General features: G+C 37.5%; 2 protein-coding genes across 4 annotated transcripts in view; one reads left to right on the forward strand and one right to left on the reverse strand.

The window, feature by feature from the left end:
* Positions 1-6,801: 6,801 nt before the first annotated feature.
* Positions 6,802-16,358, reverse strand: nfu1 (NFU1 iron-sulfur cluster scaffold homolog (S. cerevisiae)). Of its 2 annotated transcripts, none has more exons than XM_067412476.1 (8): positions 16,257-16,358; positions 15,496-15,593; positions 15,278-15,413; positions 13,434-13,500; positions 13,240-13,357; positions 13,087-13,150; positions 12,498-12,672; positions 6,802-8,066 (listed from the first exon to the last, which is right to left on the reverse strand). In XM_067412476.1, the coding sequence occupies exons 1-8, from the start codon at positions 16,313-16,315 to the stop codon at positions 8,025-8,027; spliced, it is 759 nt and encodes a 252-aa protein (XP_067268577.1). In that variant the 5' UTR covers positions 16,316-16,358; the 3' UTR covers positions 6,802-8,024. The 2 variants fall into 2 exon arrangements, with proteins under 2 accessions (XP_067268577.1, XP_067268578.1); XM_067412477.1 differs by having other exon boundaries at positions 15,496-15,578; positions 16,257-16,324.
* Positions 16,359-18,528: 2,170 nt separating this feature from the next.
* Positions 18,529-24,246, forward strand: part of sypb (synaptophysin b) — a 32,261-nt gene continuing 26,543 nt past the window's right edge. For both annotated transcript variants that reach the window (XM_067412479.1, XM_067412480.1), the window contains exon 1: positions 18,529-18,649. In XM_067412479.1, coding sequence (XP_067268580.1) covers positions 18,632-18,649 — 18 coding nt within the window. In that variant the 5' untranslated portion in view covers positions 18,529-18,631. The remainder of the gene's footprint in view (positions 18,650-24,246) is intronic.

The raw sequence follows: 24,246 nt of genomic DNA on the forward strand, positions 1-24,246 counted from the left end.
TGCTGCCTTAATAATGTCTCGTTTGATAATAATATTTTAAATATTATTAACAACTTGTGTTAAACATTTGAAGTTTTAAAAGTATCAATATAACAAAAATATTAGGTTGGTGGGACAACTTTTTCCTATAGAACATCAAAAAAATAACATGTAAACAGTTTTCATCCTTCCCTTGAAGTGCTCCAACACCCACCCTACTTTTGCCGTACTTGAACCACGAAAAAAAATATATATATAAAAATACAACAAAAACAATTCTGTATTCGAGTAGGTTTTTATGGAAGATATTTAAAAAAGTAACAAATCCTTACCTCGCATGTCAATTTGACCCTCATAGGAATGAATGGGATGCGAAGAATGCTTCAGTACACATAGAAAAACCTAAAAATGCTAAAACTTTACAAAAAAATAAAAAAAATTATAATGTCTACATGTAAAGACGAACACATACTGAAGAGAAAAACTGACTTTAGCAGCAAGTGGCAACCTCCTCCAGTTTCTCTTGATGTGCAATTCATCGACTGGCCACTAGAGCCAGGCTCCAGAATCTCATTGGCTGCATAGGTCTTGGTGCACAATTCCGATTTGGTGACTACATCCGATTTTTTTGATGACCTGCTTACATCATCTTTTTAAAGCGACCAGTATCCAATATTTGCATTTACACTGTACACTGGTGAAACAGGCCAAGACGTTCTTAACCGGAAAAGGACAACAGCACGATATGCAATGGACGCAGACAATATGATTGTTTTTCTGTCTGCACTTTTCCACACATCTTTAAAGGTCAGCAAAACATCTGTCTCGTAAGGCGGAGAAAAAAAAAGGAGAGCCCTTGACAGGGTTGCCAGGTTTTCACAACAAAACCCGCTCAATTGCAACTCAAAACTGTGTTAAAGTAGCCCAATTCTGCAGGGAAAAAACTGCAGACCTGGCAACATTGGCCCTTGATCGCAGTTCTTGTCCACCTGAGTTGATGTCATTCGCCTCCGTCTTTTTTCCAATGGCATACGACTCACTTACTGGGGAATATCCGATTTGACCGCTTACATGGCAGACGCAAATGCACGTAGGCCTATCCGATTCAATGAATCCATGCGTTTTTTTACTGCTTACACGTTCATGTCATATCCGATCTGTGCCACATCAGAGGAAAAAAATCGGAATTGGGTCACTTGAACCATGCAGTGATGGCGCCATTGAGTCCAATGTTAAAATGCCCAACTATACAGCAGAATTAAACATGTTTACAGCCTGGTACAAATTATGGTTTTGGTCTATACGGCTAATTTTGCCCTTCATGACAACTGTTAACTTATTTGTGTACATTATATAAAGCCTTCTGCATAAATAAGGGTGTGGCCACTTTGAGTGACAAGTGGATTGCCGTTTGTCTGCTGTCTGTTAGTCATTACGTCACCTCAGCTCCGGCCACGTCCCGCCTCTTTGCCTATTTTCTGTTATCCGGGAGTGACACGCGGCGACTGCTCTTCAGAACCCTATGGGTGACGACATATACTCTTCGTCCACATTTTCTTAAAGTCTGTTTGGACCCAGCGGAACAGCTCATTTGCTCCATATAGAGCTATTAAACCATCTAATGGCAAGAATCATGAAATATCATGTTCTATTATCTCTTTTCCCACAAGAGGTCAGCAAAGTTATTTTTAATTTAGGTTGAAAGAATGTGAAGAATGTGCTTACATTATTTATTGATTAAGGAATAGTAATGTAAAGGTAAATAATATGAAAAATAAAAATAGAAGAAAAAAATATGATCAAAATTAAAATGAAATAAGGTTTCTGAACAACAACAAAAAAGTAAGTATAATTTTAAGGCTTCGGATCATTTTGACCCACAAGGGAAGGATTTTTTACTAACTGCAATGGAAGGATGAAGGTTAAATTGTACATGTTTGATCAAATCTATAATCACAACATAACCACTTCAGCTGGGTTAAGCATGTTTTATTACTTCCCAGAACCTCTTTGGGCTTTGGAACAAAATACAGATTTTATTATAAATGAAGGTGTATATTTTCATATTTTTTTAATATTCAAATTTGATAGTCTCACACACATGAGAGACATGCTATCAGTAATCAATTGTTATCAGTGACAATTGTTTTTGGACCTAAATAACTGTTGATTTAAAACTATTACACATTCATATTATATTTATAATCGTAGAATGGACAAAACATGCATTTCAAATACAAAGACAGACCATATCAGACCAGATCGCATTAAGAGCTCTTATCTAAATGTTGTTTTTTCTTGCTTGGCCTGGATGTTCTGTCAGACAGAGATCATGTTCAGTAAGCCAGAAATGTAGCAATGAGAAATAAGGCTCAAATTTTCATTATGAGAAGAAATTATACACTAATGCTCAGCGTGGCATTTGCATCCTCTAAACATGCTACTGTTGCTAAGAGACTATTGTTTGATGGTAGTTTTGAGAACTGCATTGACCTTATTTCAAAAAGACATATTGTTATGCGAGGTTTCTGTTTAGTTTGTATTAGTTTAGCTGTGTGAAGGGCCCTTCATTTACACGACAATGAAGTTTTGGGGGCCTGGGGCCTATTGCACAAAACTAGGATAAGGGATTAAGCCGGGATATTTTGGCGATCCTGGCTCAATTTATCTGCTAATATACAGTTATCTTTCGTTATCGTTCTTGGTATGAGTTTGCCTTCAGGGTACTACATTTTGCATAAAAAATACTAATATCACCAAGATATCCCAGCTTAATCCCTTATCCTGGTTTTGTTCAATAGGCCCCTAAAATCAAACTTTTATAGTTATCATCTCTGTAAAAATATTTGTGTAATGGTGATGTCTTGGGCATGCGTGTTCAGTCTAGGAGCATAGTGTTTCTTTACAAAGTGACATCGCCACCTACTGGCCTGGCAGCAGAATACAAAACTTTTTTAAACAAAGATCCGTGTGAACGAGAATTACTATATTTTGACAACATTGTTGCCTGTAAGTGAAAAACATTGCTGTCACGTAAACATACCCTTAGTTCATTTTTATTCTTTGTCCCTGTTCATTATGGGCTGTTTACACACTGTTTTCAACTAAAAACGGAAGAATTTTATGCGTTTTGGCCATAGACTGTAAAAAAAATTTGGACGTAGTGTCCGTCATCCGTAGGTTTCCAAAGATAATTTCTGAAGCCTTAAGTAGGCGGGGCAGTATATACACAGGTCCTTCTAAAAAAATTTGCATATTGTGATAAAATTCATTATTTTCCACAATGTAATGATAAAAATTTAACTTTCATATATTTTAGATTCATTGCACATCAACAGAAATATTTCAGGTCTTTTATTGTTTTAATACTGATGATTTTGGCATACAGCTCATGAAAACCCAAAATTCCTGTCTCAAAATATTAGCATATCATGAAAAGGTTCTCTAAACGAGCTATTAACCTAATCATCTGAATCAACTAATGAACTCTAAACGCCAGCCTGGCTCATTACTCAAAACCGCAATCATGGTAAGACTGCCGACCTGACTGCTGTCCAGAAGGCCATCATTGACACCCTCAAGCGAGAGGGTAAGACACAGAAAGAAATTGAATGAATAGGCTTTTCCCAGAGTGCTTTATCAAGGCACCTCAGTGGGAAGTCTGTGGGAAGGAAAAAGTGTGGCAAAAAACGCTGCACAACGAGAAGAGGTGACCGGACCCTGAGGAAGATTGTGGAGAAGGACCGATTCCAGACCTTGGGGGACCTGCGGAGGCAGTGGACTGAGTCTGGAGTAGAAACATCCAGAGCCACCGTGCAAAGGCGCGTGCAGGAAATGGGCTACAGGTGCCGCATTCCCCAGGTCAAGACACTATTGGGCTACAGAGAAGCAGCACTGGACTGTTGCTCAGTGGTCCAAAGTACTTTTTTCGGATGAAAGCAAATTTTGCATGTCATTCGGAAATCAAGGTGCCAGAGTCTGGAGGAAGACTGGGGAGAAGAAAATGCCAAAATGCCTGAAGTCCAGTGTCAAGTACCCACAGTCAGTGATGGTCTGGGGTGCCATGTCAGCTGCTGGTGTTGGTCCACTGTGTTTTATCAAGGGCAGGGTCAATGCAGCTAGCTATCAGGAGATTTTGGGGCACTTCATGATTCCATCTGCTGAAAAGCTTTATGGAGATGAAGATTTGTTTTTTCAGCACGACCTGGCACCTGCTCACAGTGCCAAAACCACTGGTAAATGGTTTACTGAGCATGGTATTACTGTGCTCAATTGGCCTGCCAACTCTCCTGACCTGAACCCCATAGAGAATCTGTGGGATATTGTGAAGAGAAAGTTGAGAGACGCAAGACCCAACACTCTGGATGAGCTTAAGGCCGCTATCGAAGCATTCTGGGCCTCCATAACACCTCAGCAGTGCCACAGGCTGATCGCCTCCATGCCACACCGCATTGAAAAGGTTTCCCGACCAAGTATTGAGTGCATATCGGAACATAATTATTTGAAGGTTTTTTTGTATTAAAAACACTTTTCTTTTATTGGTCGGATGAAATATGCTAATTTTTTTTAGATTTTGGGTTTTCATGAGCTGTATGTCTAAATCATCAGTATTAAAACAATAAAAGACCTGAAATATTTCACTTGGTGTGCAATGAATCTAAAACATATGAAAGTTCAAATTTTATCATTACATTATGGAAAATAATGAACTTTATCACAATATGCAAATTTTTTGAGAACGACCTGTATGTGTGTGTGTATATATATATATATATATATATATATATATATATATATATATATATACACACACTATTGTCCTAAAAATCTAGCTTCATTAGATAGTTGACTTTTGTCTGAATGTAGGCCTATGCCACTGTTGTTTTATTGTGTTCACCATACACATACCAAAAATAGGATAACATTGGTATTTTAGTTGAGGACAGAAATGACAAAACCTATTTAAAAGTATGAGTGGTTTGAACTTGTTTGAAACCATATAAAATATGCAATTAGACTTAAAAACCTGATAGACCTTCCTCATGTAATTGGCCTGGCATTTCCTTTATGGGTACAGTGGATGCAAATGTCAATAATCACAAGGGTGAGTGGACTCAATGTCATTCTGAAAAGAGAAAAGCAATCCATCTCTGAATGACCAGAGTATTATTTCAGCTGTTTGTGTAGTTCTGTAGCGCCCTCTGCAGATGATGCACAACTGCAATAATAACATACCAACCTAGCCTAATATATTCATCTTCTTCCTGTCATCTCAGTTCATAATCCAAATATATTTGGACACTCTAGCAATTATTAAAGAGATGTTTTATAATGAATAATATTTATAATAATAAATAATATATATATACAGTTATCAAAATGTCACTTTTTCATACAATGAAAACACAACTGCAATTATACAAGCAAATAAGGAAATAAATAAAAATCAATTACACTAGAGCAGGTTTATACAATTCTTGCCCTGGAGGGCCAATGATGCAATGCAGAGTTTAGCTCGAACCCTAATAAAACACACCTGGAGATGCCAGCTGCGTCCCAATTCGCCTACTTATACTACGTCCTAAAAGTATGTACTCTTTTTGTGAAGGTATACTTTTGAGTGTGTAGCAGAAAAGTATGCAAGCTTCGGGACATACTACTTCGCCATCTTTAACGGACTCTGTCGCTTAGTTACGTGCATCCCGTCACCGTTTATCTGCCCTGTCAATCATCGTCAGATTAGTCACAGTTCAAATTCTCCACATTCAGTTTAATCTCCTACCGTATCGGAGAGAAATGTAGGCGCTCGTTGATCTGCCATGTGTGGGCCTTCGTGGGTCAGAGACTTCATGTGTTTGCAGTTTAATGATGCATTTAAAAGTTAATGGCCAAACGTGTCATTAAAAAAGTTCACAATGCTGCTGCAGGTGAAATATAATGTGGACAACACTGAATATATTTTTGTCAGGTTAAATATTGATAGTTGGCTACTCAAACCCCTTTATCTAAACTTCTCTACTTAACCGTCTGACCCGCACATCCGTCATGTTTGTAGTTTTTTAACGCTTTTTATCCGCGTTTGTAGTTCTAATCGAATTCTCGTCCAACTCGCAAGGGGTTGTGGGCAATATCAGCCGTTAGAGTGAGCATCGATCCATACTTCGAATTCGGACCGGAAATAGTAAACCACTAATTCTATTTTCAAATACTATTTAGGATGGATAGTATGCGAATTGGGACGCAGGGAATGTCTTCAGGATCATTAGAAAATCACAGCTGGGCGAGTTTGATCAGGGTTGGAGCTGAACTCTACAGCACATTGGCCCTCCAGGGCAAGATTTTAATATCCCTGGACTAGACTATCATGTTTTAGTTATCGGACTCTTCCAAAAAAAGTTAAGTCAAAATAAGAAAGGACACTAAAAAAAGTTTACACTTAAAAGTGTTCATGCTGCCTTAAAATATTAAGTTTAGTCAACTTGAAATGTGAAGTTGTACTAAGTGACAACTTGAATAATTGTTGACAACTTTAAATTTTAAGGTAGCACAACTTTTAAAGTTGAAACAATTTTTTTACAGTGAACGTGAGAAGATATTTTCTGTTTTCTTATTACTTTGTATCTACATATTTAAATTTAAACAAACGTGCTATAAATACAATTAAGACAAATATAAAACGGTTGCTAAATAATAAAAAATACCAAAGACACATTTCTGTTAAAGCATTTTTTTAATAAGCAATTTCATTAAGTGTCATTCTTCCTACAGAGGATATAGTCTCTTGAGATATCAGAATGTTGCTATGCAACAAAAATAATAATCCCCTATGATGTGGTGAACAGGTGTTTACATTATAGTGACTGAAACACCATTTTGACCAATCAGAAGCCAAAACCAGAATTTGGCGTGACATTTTATTTATCATTAATATGTCGAGTGTTTTTTTTTAAATATATATTTACAAATGTGATCCTCTATAAAAGGGTAGCCACAGACCAAATAGGTTGTCATTTTTGTAAAATTTTCTAAACAAATGTGTAAATCTAAGAAAATTCTATTTAAAAAAAATGTGTGGCCTATTCTGTAATCAAAATGCCTTTGAAAATTGACATTTTCAAAAATAATAGTAATTTAATTTACATTTATTCATTTAGCAGACGCTTTCAACTGAATGACAAATAATGAATACATCAGTTCATCTTTAACCAGGTACAACACCACTGACAAAAGACCACTACAGTTATTGGTGAATGAAATGTATTGCTTATTTTTCATTTTTGTAGCATACCTTCTATGAAATTAAACCTCTTTTAAATAATTGTAATAAACGAATGACCCATGATAAAATGATGATTCCTGAGAACCATCATTCCTCAGAATTTCTTATAGCAATATCTTCATGTATATTATATTGCATGTAATTTGTTCACATATACATTAAACTCTGCTTTTTGTTTTAACCAGTGCTTTGAGTGACAATCTATAAAATATTATGGGCGACCAACCCCAAACCTGTAACAGCACACACCAAACACTGTCCACCCAAAAAGGCAGGGAAAAAACATTTTCTGCACACTTGATGCCTTAAAGGGATAGTTCACCCAAAAATGTCACCATTTACACACCCTCATGTGGTTTTAAACCTGTATGAGATTCTTTCTTCGGTTGAACACAAAAGAAGATATTTTAAACAATGTTGGTAACCGGACAGTTGATGGTAGCCATTGACCATTCCTTAGTAAGAAAAAAAAAATACTATGGAAATCATGTGCCATCAAATGTCTGGTTACCAACATCCTTTCAAATGTCTTCTTTTGTGTTCAACAGAAGAAAGAAACTCGTACAGGTTTGGAACCACCAAAAATGTAACTATCCCGTTGATATTAATGTCTGTGCTAATATATGCATTTAAAGGAGTGTGGGGACACACAGATTTGTCCATTTTCCAGCTATGTAACTGCCTTTAGTAAACTCAAAGATCCTTCTACATGACTGGACACTGAAGGGACAGTAATGGGTCATTTATTACGGAGAAAGGAATGACATCAGATGACACCCTTTTTAACATCCACATCCTCTTCTTTTACCTACAAGATTAAAATGACAGCAGATTAGATGAGATACTCAAGAACTTATTGCAGGGTGTGAAGGAATTTTTTTTTGTTTCAAAGTGCCCCATTATGCTTTTTTTGGATATAAATTGTTATGTAATGTGTATTATAGCTGTTTGTAATTGTAAACGGATCAAAGTTAAAATGGAGTTATTGTCTTCCAAAAGAAGGTTATTAAAACATTTGCATAATGACAGCCTATGGTCTTCATTGGCGGCCTGTAAACAATGACGCCATTGTTACTGTTCATATCACTCTGTATACAACTGCTGAGGAAGCCTCTGGAGATAACATTCAGCTATGGCAATGGATGTTACATTTCTGACACGTGATGCAAGTGGTAGATCAATCACAACAGACTTGGCCATTTGACCAATAAGAGTAGATCAATTAGGGATGCGCGGTGAGGAAATTTTTCCACTGGTTAAAGGGGGGGTGAAACACTCAGTTTCAGTCAATCTCATGTCAATCTTGAGTACCTATAGAGTAGTATTGCATCCTTCATATCTCCGAAAAGTCTTTAGTTTTATTATATTTATAAAAGAAATATAGGCTGTACCGAGTCTTTCCGGAAAAAAACGAGCGCCTGGAGGCGTATCGTGTGGGCGGAGCTAAAGAATGACAAGCGCGCAAAGCGGTGACGTCCTCAAGCGTGGAGAAACCCATCGCTATCTCAGCTAATACAGATAATGATCCAGAATCAAATCTGAGGGAGAAATAAATTGAACAGGAGAAACGGCAACATCAGGACGTCCGTCTCTGTGGTATGTACTGTATTTAGTGGCCTCTCCACATTTCTGTGTCTTTACTCGCAGTGTATGAGGACATGATTCGGTTTATGGACTATTGTATGCAACTAGACCTTAGAGGTAGCAAGCAAAATGGTTTTGCACGTCAGAATACTGTAACGTTATACAGAGAACAACAATGGAGTAACCGTTAAGCGCATTTGAATGACGAAGCACGCGATCGTGTCGTTTACTGATGTTTACTCATGCGTCCGTAGCCAAAAGCAGAGACATTTGAAGCAGTTTAAGTTAACTCACCGGCTGCTTCCAAAGCTGGACCGAAGCTTTATCGCTGGGACTGCTCCGTCAAAAACACACTTCTTTGGTATGATTTGGTAAAGTCCTGACAGCAGTGGCGTGTAAATCCACTTTGAGACGTGACTGAAACGATGTTGTTAAGCTTCCCGTCATTTCTGCGTTCAAATCGGTTCAAATGCAGCGCTGCCTTCCCGGAATGCTGTGCTGAAGCGTTGAAGTCGCTCGACGTCACCCATAGGAATAAAGAGAAGCGCGGCGCCACATAAGTGTTCACGGACGACTGGATCTGCATCTGAGAGACTGTTTACGGGCGCGCGCACCCTACCGGGAGAAGAGCCCGTACGACCCATACAAGGACCTTCCGTTCTATTAACGTCAAGTAGACCCATACTCGAAAAAAACTCGCCGAAACTTGTGAGAAACCGGAAGGAGTATTTTTAACACAGAAATACTCCATCAAACGTCCAACATTAGTTTTTGAAACTTTGTCTATGTTTAGGATGGGAATCCAAGTCTCTAACAGTGTAAAAAGCTCAGTATGCATGAAACAGCATTTCACCCCCCCTTTAATCGACATGTGACAACACTGGTAATCACAGGAGTTTTTCCCTCTTTTTTCCCCTTGCTTTTAAATCGCTTATGGTACATGCCCACTGGCACAAAGCAGAGCAAGTGCTTAAAATAATTCCTATAGCAGCTCAACTTCCAATGGAATAAACTGAAATCACTCGCTCTGCTCTGCGTCAGTGGACACGCACGGTATGAATTAGCAGCAGTTCAGGGGCGGGAACTGCTTCAATGGTGGGTTCATTATTATTCTTAACTCCTTCCCTGCCAAACACAGAATTTTCCATTATTTGTGAGAAAACGCTTCCCTGCCAAACACAGAATTTTCCGTTATTTGTGAGAAAACGCTTCCCTGCCAAACACAGAATTTTCAGTGTTTCCGTGTTTTCACTGTTATATGCTAGGGGGGCACTATTACACATCTTGTGAATGAGTACTGAATCTCCAGATCAAAACACAGGCGAAAAAGACACAGTAAAACAAGTCATATGTAAAATAATGTGATCATCAATATTAAACAGCATATAAATCAAAACTATCTAAATGTTACTGAATGAAATGTGGACCCAGGTATGGGACTTGTGCAAGCATTAGGGGTACTGATGGACTCAGTCTACTCCATCTGTGTTTGGTCATCATCTGGATAAAAATGTGATTTTCTCAGATATTTTTTGTTCAAAATGTTTTGTTTTTTTTAATGAAACATATATAAGTGTAGATCAAAATGGAATTAAGCTAGCCTGGATGCCAGCCGAACTTAGCTCCACCCACAATTTTTTTAGGGGTTCTCTGGGGGAAAAAGGGCGTTTGGGGGGTAAAATGTGTGTTATTTTGGCAAGAATGCCTGCTAAAATTCACACTCATGGGTCTATACATCACATAATAGTCGCTTCAACCCGCGGACATAAAAAACAACCCGCGGGGGGAAAAACGCGGACTTGGCAACACAGTGCGGTTGAACAATGTTGACATTTGACAATGCATCGCTTCGTTGCTCTGATTGGTTGTAGGTCTATCCAATTGATGTCTTTTCTGGTTCGGTTGAAACATGCCCCAAAATCACAGCCCAATGGAGCAGTTTTAGACTCATATTCTGACTAGAATTGAGTATGACCACATCAGGGTAGAATGAAGCTAGAATAAAACTTTTTTTTGTTCAAAGCAGAGGAGGGTCTGTTTGTTCTTTTGATATATTGCACGCTCAGATATTTATACAACAAAATATTCTGGGGCCATTACATTTTTGTGAAAATGATCAAAAACCCTGGCGGTAGCTGGCAACTTAAAAAAAAAACATTGGCAGGGAAAGAGTTATGGAAAAACAAAAAACAAAACAGTACATGACAAATTACAAACTTTCTTGAAATGAATGACAAAGCCACTTAAAGGGATAGTTCACCCAAAAATTAAAATTCTGTTGAAAAATCTAAATGAAAATATTTTTTTCCCCCACTATGGTAGTCAATGGGGGGGTGAGATCTGCTCGGTGACAAACATTCTTCCAAATATCTTCCATTGTGTACAGCAATACAAAGGAATTTTTACAGGTTTAGAAACAACTTACAGGTGAGTAAATGACAGAATTTTCATTTTTGGGTGAACTATCCCTTTAAATAAGGGCTTTTACATTAATCTTTGAAAACAAATCTAACCCTATTGTCTTGTTAGTCAAGAGTGAGGCAAAATGGACAAAGTGAGGTAAAATCGGAGTCCTGGTGTTGACGTTGTTCGGCTCACGCAGAAGTGACTGTGTCATGTTGTCACGTCTTCCCTCTTTTACAGTATTAGCATTTTCATCCATCTTGTGGTGTCCTGGGAACTAAGATTCACTTAAAGTAGGATCTGAATCGAATTTTCCAACTTGAGAACTACATAGTCACAAAGAATCGTTCTTTACACAGAATCTGAACCAGTGTCACAGACCATAATAATGTCAGCATCACTTGGCCAATGAGTATCGTTTTGCAAAAGGCAGATAAATAGTTTGATAAATTTGGTGAAAGGCAGGCTGTTCACATGCAATTATATGGGTAGTGTTTAATTAAAATTTTTGCTCATTGCATTCCTTCTCTTATAGACAAAATATTAAATAAAAATATATGGATTAGAGGCGTGTGATCAACGAGTTTTTCGAATGACTGTATGTGATTGGATAGTCCTTCAACCAATCAAACCACAAGAGGCGTGATCAACAGGCAGCGACCCATCGCTTCTCCATTTGTCATCGTGTTAAACCCGCCAATAGCGTGCCAGAAGGATAGGCCAGTCTGTGATTAGTTCCCGCAAAAGTGTAACAGAAGCAGTAGAAATGATTGGTAGACAGGTTTCCAGGCTGAGTTGCAGGGCGAAATCAAATCGCCGGCAGATCAGGCTGGGTTTACCCAGTCTAGATCCTCCCAGTCTCCGATCGTATTTTGGTAGTTTTTTTTTTCTCCACTGCAACTCAGCTGTGCGTCATCTCATTTTATTACGTCAAGACAACAAAAGATGTGATGAGCTACTCATCACAGAACACGAGGTTAAAAAAAAATCACGTAAATTTATATGGTCGCCAGTGGCGATCTCAGCAAAAATATCACTCACAAATTAATATTTTTTGTCGCAAATGCTACCGTTTTAATCGCAGTCTGGAGGCTTGTGCAATGTTTATTATAAGAAAATTCCAGTGTTATTTTGATATTGGATGCATGTAAACCTATTGTAGGAGACCTCTAAAACAATATTAGGATCCTTTAAAATAGCATAATAGGGGCACTTTAAAAAAACGTGTGGAGAATAGTCCTTAACTCCTCACCTGCTCAACTCCTTCCACCTCGGGAACGTAGAACTGCAGCATGTTCTGGATGCCACTCTTCAGTGTGATGATGGAGCTGGGACAGCTACTGCAGGAACCCTGCAGCTTCAGCTTTACAATACCGTCCTCAAAACCATGATACAACACGTCACCGCCGTCCTCCTGCACGGTGGGCCTGAGGTAGGACATGCAAATAGAGGAAAGGAGGTTGCTAGCATGATTATTCTTACGACTTCTGTGATTAAACATAAGAAGTGCTGACTACGGCAATCCATTTAGAGTATTCCTGTTGAGTCCAGTTGTCCTGTTTAGAATGAAGTGGTTCAGCATCCAGGACTAGTTTTATGATCTCTATTAACTTTTTGAAGTGTCAAAGTGGTAGTTGCATAGCTGTCAATGGAGGGACAGAAATCTCTCAGATTCCATCAAAAAGATCTTAAGTTGTGTTCTGAAGATGAACAAAAGTCTTACAGGTTTGGAGTGACATGAGGGCGAGGAATTAATGACAGAATTGTCCTCTTTGGGTGAACTATCCCTTTAAAGGCTGCACTGAACATAATAGAGAAAGTACAGAAATGTACTGTGGTACCTTATGCGTGTGTCCAGTAATTCTTTAATCATGGCCACCACTTCATCATCATCTTCCGAAGGAGCTGCAGGCATGAGCAACGTTTGTAAAGATCTTGAATTTAGTGATGATTTCAAGATAAGCATTCGAGGAAAAAAGAGAACAATGTTCAACCTGTGTCGGCACGTGGGGCATCTGCCTCATTGACAACAGGAAGCCCAGAGGTGAAGAAGTCCATAATTGTAGCAAAGACATCTGGTTTGATCACCTTCCACGGCGTTTCACCATCAGCCTGAATGAAAAAGAGGCATAATGCTTAAAAAAATCAAGTTAAATCATAACAGTTTTTAACCGGGCTGGTGTTTTACCTTAGTAATTGTTATGAAGTCGGGGCCAAAGAAGACACTCTTGACTCCTTCAATTCTGAACAACTGTCTGAGGAATACAAACAGCATCAGTACAGCAGAATCCCCTTCAGGTTCTGCTAGGAACACTATATTGCCAAACATTTTGGGACGCCTGCCTTTATAGGCACATTAACTTTAATGCAACCTATATATATATATATAGTTTCCATTATTTGGAAATTATATATATAGATATATTTATCACAAATGGTATTTGCAATGTCAAGCATCAATACTACTATTGCTCATGTGTCATTCATCTGTCATTTAAACATTTTTTCTCCATGACAGGTGAACTGACAGGTGAATAACACTGATGTAGAAGCATCTAACCCTAGCTGTAGCCTAAACTTGGCAAACTGTAAACTTTTCCCTCATATCTGATTGGTTGTTTGAAACGTTGTTCCAAAATAATTCAGGAACATGTTGTACTTGGAGAAATCACGCTCAACAATGCTTCTGTTTGACTGAAATTGCCTCTAATACATTACAGTTTTTGTAGTGTTTTCAAATTCAAAATAATCTAAATACTAAAAAATACATTTTAATCCAATTTTATAAAAGAAAAATTATTGTAAAGTGGATTTTTAGAGTTTAAAAATATATAATAGGGTCAGTGACATATAAGGATTTACAACTGGCCATTTTAAAATACAAACAAATAATAACATCTATTGCAATTGTTCAAACATTAAGAGTTGCTTTCTTAATGTAGTTAACAGATTTATTATTCTTGTAAATTGCATAAAACTGATAAAATGTTTTAAAAATACCATTCACTTAAGTATTCTGTATCAGGGAGTCCTGTTTCAGCCACAGAAATTAGATATTTTATTTTAATACAGTTATTTCTATTATTGGTCACACGACATGTTGAGTGGTCGCTTCAAAATTATTAAAAATATATTTAAAGAGATCAATAAACAATACATTTCATACACACAAAATTGAAATTTAAAAAAATTGATTTAATTTTATTAATTATTAATTTCACAGAATTGTTCTTATGAACATATATATATAGTCATAAGTCTCATGGGTATGTTTGTGGCAATAGCCAACAATGGGTCAAAATTATCCCATGGGTCAAAAATATCGCTTTTTCTTTTATGCCAAAAATCATTAGGATAGTAAGTAAAGAAGATCAAGTTCCATGAAGATATTTTGTAAATTTCCTACCATAAGTATATTAAAAAATGTATTATTAGTAGTAATATGCATTGGTAAAGACTTAATTTAGACAACTTTAAAGGCAGGGGTCCAGGGTCACACATGTGGCCTTGTTTTAAGCCCCTTCCTATTCTCCTGGCAATATACTCTGCTCTTGCTCGAGTTAACACGATGCCTATGGCGAGCATTTTGTTTCTATACTTGGCAGTGGCAACTGGTAAAATAAATAAAATAATAAATAAATAATAAATTACTAATAAATGCATAATTACTGAAATTAATGGTAGTATAATTGTCTATAATTGGTAGTTTCTTGATGGTTGCATCAAATCATACACTACCAAATGGTGTAGAAAATACATTTGAATATATTAAGGGTAATTTCAACAATGTTTTTAAAATGGCAGTTATGGCCAGATGGTCGCACGGCATGATATTTCGACACTTTAAATGACTATAAAAATGTTCACAAAACTAATATTTTTGGAAAAAATTCAACCATTTTTAACTGGGCAAAAAAAGGCAATCGGACAGAAAATGTAGGCGTCACGTCATTGACCCAATAAACAAAATAAACAACGGATGTGTTTAGTGTTAGTGTTAGTGTTTAGACTGGATAAAAACACAATCTTCACCTTGCCAAGGGCGAACAATACGCCTCTCGAGGTCCAGCGAAGTCCAGAGTCCCCGATTCCATCACCATGCGACCAGGGAGAAACTTCAGGCTGTTTGGGTTTGGAGTATCTTGGGTCTGAATAAACATGTTTCTGACTGATGAGATGGAAGAAGCGTTATGATTCATTCAACCAAACACTTTATCATAATGTACAAGCTGAATATTGGTAATACTTACTAAACATAGTGTTTGTCTGCTGTGGAATCTGCCTTTTGCGCACTCTGTGAAGGGGGGGTCTGTTGAGCCCTGTCCCATGGTAACTGCACACAGGATGACTTCGAGCACAGCAAATCATCAAATTATTGTACAGATTTTTACGATGAGATATTTTCCTGATATACCCTACTAACATATAGAATAACATATAAAGTGCTCTCGCAAAAAATATTCCTGCAATATTACATTAACATAGTATTATTATATAATAGCTGTGTGATGATACTATATAAATATATCATTGCTGTTTTGTTTTTTGTTGTTAATGGTAGTCAGTTTCGGACAAATTACTAGTTATTGTTAGTAGAGTAAAACAATAGTAACTTAGCATCGACGTTTGAAAAAGATCGCGTTATTATTGTTTGTTATGGTTTCTATGTTAAATGTATTTTGAAGGTGGTTATGGGCACCATGGTCATTTTTCTAATCCGTTTAGTAACCAGCTTTTGCATTACAGAAATCAATCTAGAAAAGTACAAATAGATATAATTAAGTGTATAACAGTGATTATAACAATGTGTCAACTTATGAATATTCATGACTTTATTACTCCAGTAAGTACCCTGCCTCTGCGTCACTCAGACCTTGTCAGTGTCAGTGATAATCTATTATGAAACCCTTTAAAACCCAAACGCTTCGCACGACTCTAAGCAATCTGACAGACATTACTTCTAACTCCGCACTGATATAGAGCAGTATTAAATAGTACAGTAACGACTTACGATCTCGTTAAAAGAACAGCTAAACTCCTTCCAACCCCAATGCTCTTGTAAGCGGCCATGCTCTTGAGGAGCAGCAAACTGTGTTCTTCTTCTTCTTTTAATTTAATGGCGGATTGCAACCATATCTTATCAGGTGCATACCGCCACCTACTGTACCAGAGTATGAAGCATGGATTCAATGAAACTACCTTACATCATGGTATTATAAATAAATAAAAAATAAAAAAAACAAAAATAAAAAAAACCCCATCATATTCTATAATATACCCCTATATTTTTCTGGTATTCCACAACTGCTTTCTGTGTGTCCTATATACCTTCTCCTGTCGTTCCCAGTATACCTTCAAGGTTCCATGTTCTTCCTGCCTGCCTTATTTTTTGCTTTAGACTATTCCTTTGTTCTACATATTTCCTACAATGCAACATTATGTGTTCCACACATTCTGTAATTTTGCATTCATTTGATTGATTTTTACCTAACATAAACAATGTTTTATTTAACCCCGTGTGGTCAAACCTCATTCTGGTTAAAACTACCTCCTCCCTTCTGTTTCTTCTGATTACACCCTGTGCATTGACAGATTTCTGTATACTATAATATTTCCTTCCATTATTATCAGTATTCCACCTATATTGCCATTTCTTCATCATTTCTTTTTTAATCATTGCCTTAGCTTCTCCTTTACCAAAGGGGATACTTATAATATCGTTGATTTTTTTGCTATTTTATCTGCCCTCTCATTCCCTTTTATATTAGCATGAGCAGGTACCCAGCAGAATCTCACATCTATCTGAAGCTTTCTTAGTCTAAATAAACTTTGAAGGATTTCTAGCATTAAATCTTCTCTATTAGATTTCATATTTTGAATACTGTAAAGGGCAGCTACAGAGTCAACACAACATACCACTCTGTCTGGTTTTACTTCCACCAACCACTGCAACCCTACAATAATTGCCATCAACTCTGCCGTGTAAACTGATAGCTGATCAGGTAATTTTTTCCCAATACTTAAATCCCATGTCGGAATGTATATTCCTATGCCTACCCTATTGCAAACTGGGTTACGTCACTTCCTGGATTTAATGCGGGGCGGAAATGAGAGAGAGAGGGAGAGAGAGAAGCTTTTATTTGTTAAGATTTCTTTCGCCATGCCAATAAAGCTATCTGAATTTTTTTTTCCTTTTTTTGTACAATTTTCCAACAAAACATACAATGATATGTAACTTTAAACAAACAAACAAAAACAAGACAAAAAAAAAAAAAAACAGAAGCTGAAGTTGAAGTTGGGGGATACACATAACAGATCTTACATTGTACAAGGTAAATTATTACATTTTGCTAATTACTTTTTTCAATATGAGAGATGTTTTAATACACTTCTTATTTCTAGTAACTGAGTTCTAGATAGACATTAGAGTCTGATAGACATTACTTTAGCTTTATGCAGGCTATATGAAACTTCACAAGAAGAATAATTAACTTTAATGCATTATCAATTATATCAGATCCAGTATTACAGTCCAAGAATAGGATCATAGACTCTTCTATTTTAATTATTTTGTCAAATGTATCAAAAACCAACATAGATACCTGCTAAATTCTTCTGAATATTTACAATTACAAAACAAATGTTTGAGAGCTTCAGATTCGAATTTACAAAAAGAGCATTGTGGTGAGAGGTCTTCTTTAAATTTGTTAAGAAACTCAATACATGGATAATACCGGTGCAGGTTTTTAAAATGAATTTCCTTGACCTTATTTGGCAGTAAAAACGTACTTACCTACGTACCAACTTTTCTCAATCGAAGCTATATTTAATAATAACTGTGATCTTTCAAACTGGAAGCGATTGAGGGACTCAAATACAACTATATAAAAAATAAAAATAAAAACATTCACTGATGCCCCAGAAGGAAACACAATGTTGGGACAATGTTGAATTTGAAGATCAATGTAAATTTTACCTAATTTGTCATCAGGAAAACATGCATCTTCTGTTGCTTCTATATATATATATATATATATATATATATATATATATATATATATATATATATATATATATATATATATATATATATATATATATATATATATATATATATAAACAAAATAAGAAATATTTCGACATTTTCATACTGTACAAAATATTTTATTTATTTAACAATTATTATGCCTATTATTTGTTATAAGCAGTACAGTCTGAAAAGGAGCGTAACTGTGAAAGAAGCACATTTCCTCAGACAAGCATGACTTGACCGATAGATTATCCTGTTGTTAGTTTGGGAGCAGCTCCTGCTCCTGCTGTGACCCGGATGTAGCGGTGCTCTGCCTCCACTCGTCTGATCCTCTTATCAGCGTCAAGGTGGCCGAGATGGATGTTGTCAACCAGGTAAGGCTTTCAATCACAGCTATTCGCATAATAAACAATGTACTGCAAAGTCCTCAAACTTATTCGCATATAGGTATAAAGGCAAGCAGGGCACTGTTATCTGCCTGACTAACATTGATTTTAACAGGACTTATCAGGACAAGAATATACCTAGAGACGACGTCTTGTTGACTTTCAGGGAATCCCTTTTTGATGTCACACAAATAAAACACTACAGAAAACCGTTAGCAATTCAAGACAATTCGCGTAAAACGGATTAATAACAATAGGATGCAAGCAATGCATTGCGATTGCGACGGTGGAATTTTATACGATGGGATATAACGTTACGTTATTATTTAGTATGAATGACTGAACTAACAACAAACGGGTAGCTGCACGATTCAGACTCGCTGATCAAATAGCTTAAATTCTTTATTTTTTTCATGTAGCATCTGTGTGATGATGAGTAATAAAAGTACGACATGTATCTATCTGTATTTATTGATGTCCAATTCGCGAACGAATCGTTTTTGAACCTTTTTTTTTTAGTGATTCGAACGAGCCGATTCATATATCGAATGGGAGACCTTTGGGAATAAAACTGTGAGTGGGTGACGTTTTTACAGTCTATGGTTGGAAAAATATACAGTATAAATATACCAAAACTAGAATGCTGCTTTTGACGATTCTAACTAACTTAGCTTAATAAATAAAACCGCCCGAGAGAACCGATTCCCTTAAATGAATCGAACTTCAGAATACTATTTAAACAGTGTTTGTCTTACATATAACATAACATGGATATCGCAATCTGGTTTTCAATAGCGGGTATATGGTTTGCATGGGCACTGAAGAGCAAGTGAGAAATGATTGTGCGACGCTGCATCAGTCTGCACTGCGCCGCATTCTCTCGCGTGCTCTCTGGCCCTATGCCCGCTGTGCGAGTCAAATATATCGGCCTGTAGCCTGCAAATGCTCGCTAGTTGCACTTTCATAAAGGAAACGTTGAGATAAGCAGCTTTGACTAATTCTAATGCTCGCAAAGTCTCCCTCTCCCCTCACGTGCGCTCTGTGGACGCTGCGGCGGGCAGCTGTGTCGTCATCACTGACGCAGGCAGGGAGCGAGAATGAGAGGGGGGAAATGTATTCAGAGAAAAGAGACGAATGCAAAATACGCGACTGTGCTCAGTAGAAGCGAAAAGCTGAAAATGCTTTCTACATTCTACAGACAGATATACTTTAGGTACAAAGATAGCTCTCTTGTGAAAAAGCAGTGTGCATAATATTTGTTAATGTGCACTTCGAATCGTATTTTAAAGGCACAATATGTAATGTTTCAGCATTAAAAATATAAAAGATCACTATATCTATGTTATATATTTTTTAAAGTTGTGTGTTTACATTATCCCGACAGTTCCAATTAACTTCTAAATCCAGAGAAATTAATATTTTAATTCGAAGACACGGACCGTGTCTTTATTTCCGTTATGTCGCCCGTCTTTCACGTCATATCCACGTTTGCGTCTTGCTTCCTGCGGAACTCGCCGAAAACCGCCAAACTCAAAGAGGAACACTGACAGTATAAGGGGAACACCCGTATAAAAAAGTCTGTATGATAATGGATCATGACTACTCTTTGCCTGAACGTTTTGCCAGCTCAACAAAGCGCAAACGTACGGGTGAAAAAAAATGACCCGAGAAGATTTTGGGACAGTAGAAGAAGCAAGAGACGTGTAAACCTTGGAGAAGCCTTTGAAAGATGGCGAAATCTTCGTGACAAGCTCGGACTGCAGAGAGATATGCTGATCTCGCTTTCGTTTTAATAAACAGGTAATTTAAGTAACCATTCAGCTAACATAATAATCATATAATCATAACATGCTGTATGTTTGCATATTGCATAGCGATCTTGACCACATTGAGACGCGTTTAGCTGAATACGTATACATTTTGTATTGCATCGGCTTTTCAAACAGGCGGATTCTGTGTTTTTGGAGACTGAAACTGAGACTTTTTAAAACTGATAGTATATTTCTATCCGTATATTTGGTGACACGATGTCATGTGTAAAACGCAGATGGACTAGCTATTATTGGTTTTATATGTAGCTGGAGAAAGTAACGTTAGCTTCATAAGGTAATATGCCACAAGGTGACCGTCACTTTTATCATATGTTAATACTAGCTACATATAATATCGATTTAATAATGATCTACTTATTCATATATCTCTGAGTTCCAAAAATAAATGTTTATTAGAATGATTGATGAACGTGGGGAGCGACACAGCGCGTGTTCCAATGAACAACGTATTGCTGGTGCTGGTTCTCTCATTTACTATTTTATGTTGGTAATGATAAACTAAATTGAAATTTATTTCCTTATTGAACAGTTGATATACAGAATGTTCGACAATCGCGGATGCCATGTCAACATATCTATAATTTGAGTAACTCAAATTATGATGCGCGGTTAATATGTCAACATAGCCTACCAACTTATAGGTATGTTGACATAGCGACCGCCCGCACAACATTCTGTCTCACACATTAGCTAACGTTACTGATAAGTTTGTTAAGTAACGGTAACTCGCTGCTATTTCATTAGATTGACATTATACAAAGTGAAAAGCCGTAACTAAACTTAACAATAATAGAGATGTAATATAACAATTACCTTGTCAGTGAACATGTTTTCTGCTGGAGATGCCAGATTCGCTGGTTGACAGTGACAATGACAACAACTCCCATGAGCCCACGCACTTTCCCGACGTCATCAAAGTACGTCTGTTGTTATTATTTTGAATGAGTGACCCCTAGTGGCCAAAATTTGCATACTGCACGTTTAAGTAGGCTATGTATACAATATAAAAACTTAACTATGATGTACTGAATTTTTTTGGAGAAACATAAAAAATATCAAGTACATTTTAAAGCTGTGAAATCAAAAAATATACTTTTTTGAATTAAGTAAAAAAATACCACAACAAAACAATTTGAGTATTTAACTTAAAGGGGTGGTTGCATGCAATTTCACTTTTTTTACTTTTGTTAGTGTGTAATGTTGCTGGTTGAGTATAAACAGTATCTGCAAAGTTACAGTGCTGAAAGTTCAATGCAAACGGAGATATTGTCTTTTAAAGTCCCTGTAAAGGCAATTCTATGAAAAAATTCTAAACACATTATAAATGTTAGAAATGTATTGCTAAAACACATTGCAAAGACTGTGAACTGTGAAGTACTAAATTGTGGAGTTAGACCGTTAAACAGTTTTTCACCATTGCTGTCCTCAGGATTTTCTAGGCGGGGCTAAAACGGTGGCTCGATGACGCACTGGAGCCTCTGCGCCTGGCCCCGCCCCTACTGTCGATGACGCGCTGTAGACACTGAGGCTCATTACTAGAGCACATTCGCATCAGTTTGCCGCTCAATCGCGAGTACTATTAGTTACTATAGCCTACAGTTTGCTAGCTAGCTATGCCTTCGTCGCGGAAATGCGTTACCTGGATGTAGTCACTTACAAAACAGATCAGTGTCCTTATTTAAATATCCGAAAAACGATCATATCAAGAAGAGGTGGATTAATTTTATGAAGAGCCAATTTGATAGAGAGTTGAGGATCACCACTAACAACCGCCTCTGTAGAGATCATTTTACACAGGATAGTTTTATAAACTTTCGTCGAAGACAACTGGGATTCACTGATAATCCGCTGTTACTGGTGAATGGGGCTGAACCGACTATCTCCCGCTTTCATCCTCCCGTCCCGCCACCTGCTAGCCTAACTTTATTTGTTTACGCTAGTTACATAACTAGCTAAATTGCATAAAACTGAGAGGAAAAAAGCACAGAGAATTCTGTTGCAGATCGAGGGGGATGATGTTGGTTATCGAATATGTCAATGTCCTCTAACGCCGGTTTCACACTGCACGCGCAAGCAGTGCGTTGGCAGGGCAGAAGCAGAGCGGGAGCCGCGCTGTTGTGCATTCACACCGGCAGCGTTCGTCTCGCGCAGATGAACCGCGGCTCGTTCTCCTCTGACACTGTCATTCTCGTGCTTTGATTTATGATGGGAAGCATATATGCTGTAAATGCAACCGTTTCCCCCTTTGTCCCAAAAACACATGCATATAACATGTTGTATAGGTAGTTTACATGATAAAAGTAACCTTAATATTCCTCTGGGTTTAATCATTTGTGTGATTATTAACGATGAGTATTATTAGTAAACAGTGCTCTAATCTGTTAACATGGGCACCGAAAAAAACACGCTGCTTACGCCCTGCTAACGCATGCAGTGTGTGAAACCGGCCTTAGTTTGTTTCTGGCTCTGGAGCATAGACCGTAAAAAAATACTGGACGCTCAAACATGTATGGCGATTTGAGTGAGGCAGAGGTAGCTTTCCCGCGAGTGGGGGTGGTTTCGGCGCAGCCAGCGGACACGCCCCCAGCGTTTGAGAGCAGAGAATACTGCTTATTTTTTCAAGATTTTGATCTCTTATTTTTTTTACTTTTATTATCATTCAAATTTGGCTGGGTGGTTAATAACATATTTCTCTGTGGTGTTACAAACTGAGATCACATACTTAATTTTGACTTTACAGGCTCTTTAAAGTTATGGCAGTTTATTACCTACAAAAATGGCTGGTTTGGACTACAACAAGCTTCTTCCTGGGTTGGTGACATCATAAACCCTTGCTAGTCACCGCAGATGTGACTTCTGCCGGTAATGGTAAGGGGCGTGGCGTTTCCGGACAACCTGTGCTTGGTACTTCAGCCAATAAAAATACAGGAAACTACATTTGGCCATCTAAACATCTAAGACCATTGAATTTTTCGGAGGGATGGGCTTTATAGAATCAGGAAAACAATTTATATACAGGAACAAATAGTAACAAAAGCACAGGACAATTTCTATGAATATCAACATAACCCTAATGAACTAAATTGCATTTTATGTAATTTTAAACTATAATACATTTTGCATTTAAAGGGTTAGTTCACCCAAAAATGACCAACGTCATTTCCTCTCTCAAGAAAAGACACTAAAGACATCGTTACAAAGCCCATCTGGGCTTTCCATTTTGGGCCTCTGACGTGAACTCACGAAGCACCATGATGTATACCCTGAGAATATCACGTTTCTCACAGTTCAGGCATCCAGGAAATGCACACTTTAGCACCATGTTGAGCACTATGCCAAGACCTAAAGCACAATCAAAGTAGAATTCAACAGCTTAGATACAGCGCGTCTTCCTCTGCAAAGTTTCTAACTTCCGGGTTAAGTGTCAGCACACCAGTTCATACCATAGGCTGTAAAAAAATATGGACGACTCGACATCATCCGTTTCCGCTTGCCCGAGTTGAAGCTTTCAGGTGGCCTGCACGGCGCTGACATCTTGGGACCGAGTGCGCACGCGCAGTAGCGATTTCGGGACCGGAGTTGTGCAGTAGAGAGCAGGAAGTAGAGGAGGAAGTACAGCTGCGATATCAAAAGCCCGCCCACACTCTCACAGATGCAGAACAATTAGTTATGTTAGTGTGAAATGAACAGTTACGGAAATGTAGAAATTAAAGCTAAAATTCCAATCTGCTCCCAAAAATCCTGAAGACAGTC

This window comes from Pseudorasbora parva, chromosome 13 (genome assembly GCF_024679245.1).
Source record: "Pseudorasbora parva isolate DD20220531a chromosome 13, ASM2467924v1, whole genome shotgun sequence".
Taxonomy (NCBI): domain Eukaryota; kingdom Metazoa; phylum Chordata; class Actinopteri; order Cypriniformes; family Gobionidae; genus Pseudorasbora; species Pseudorasbora parva.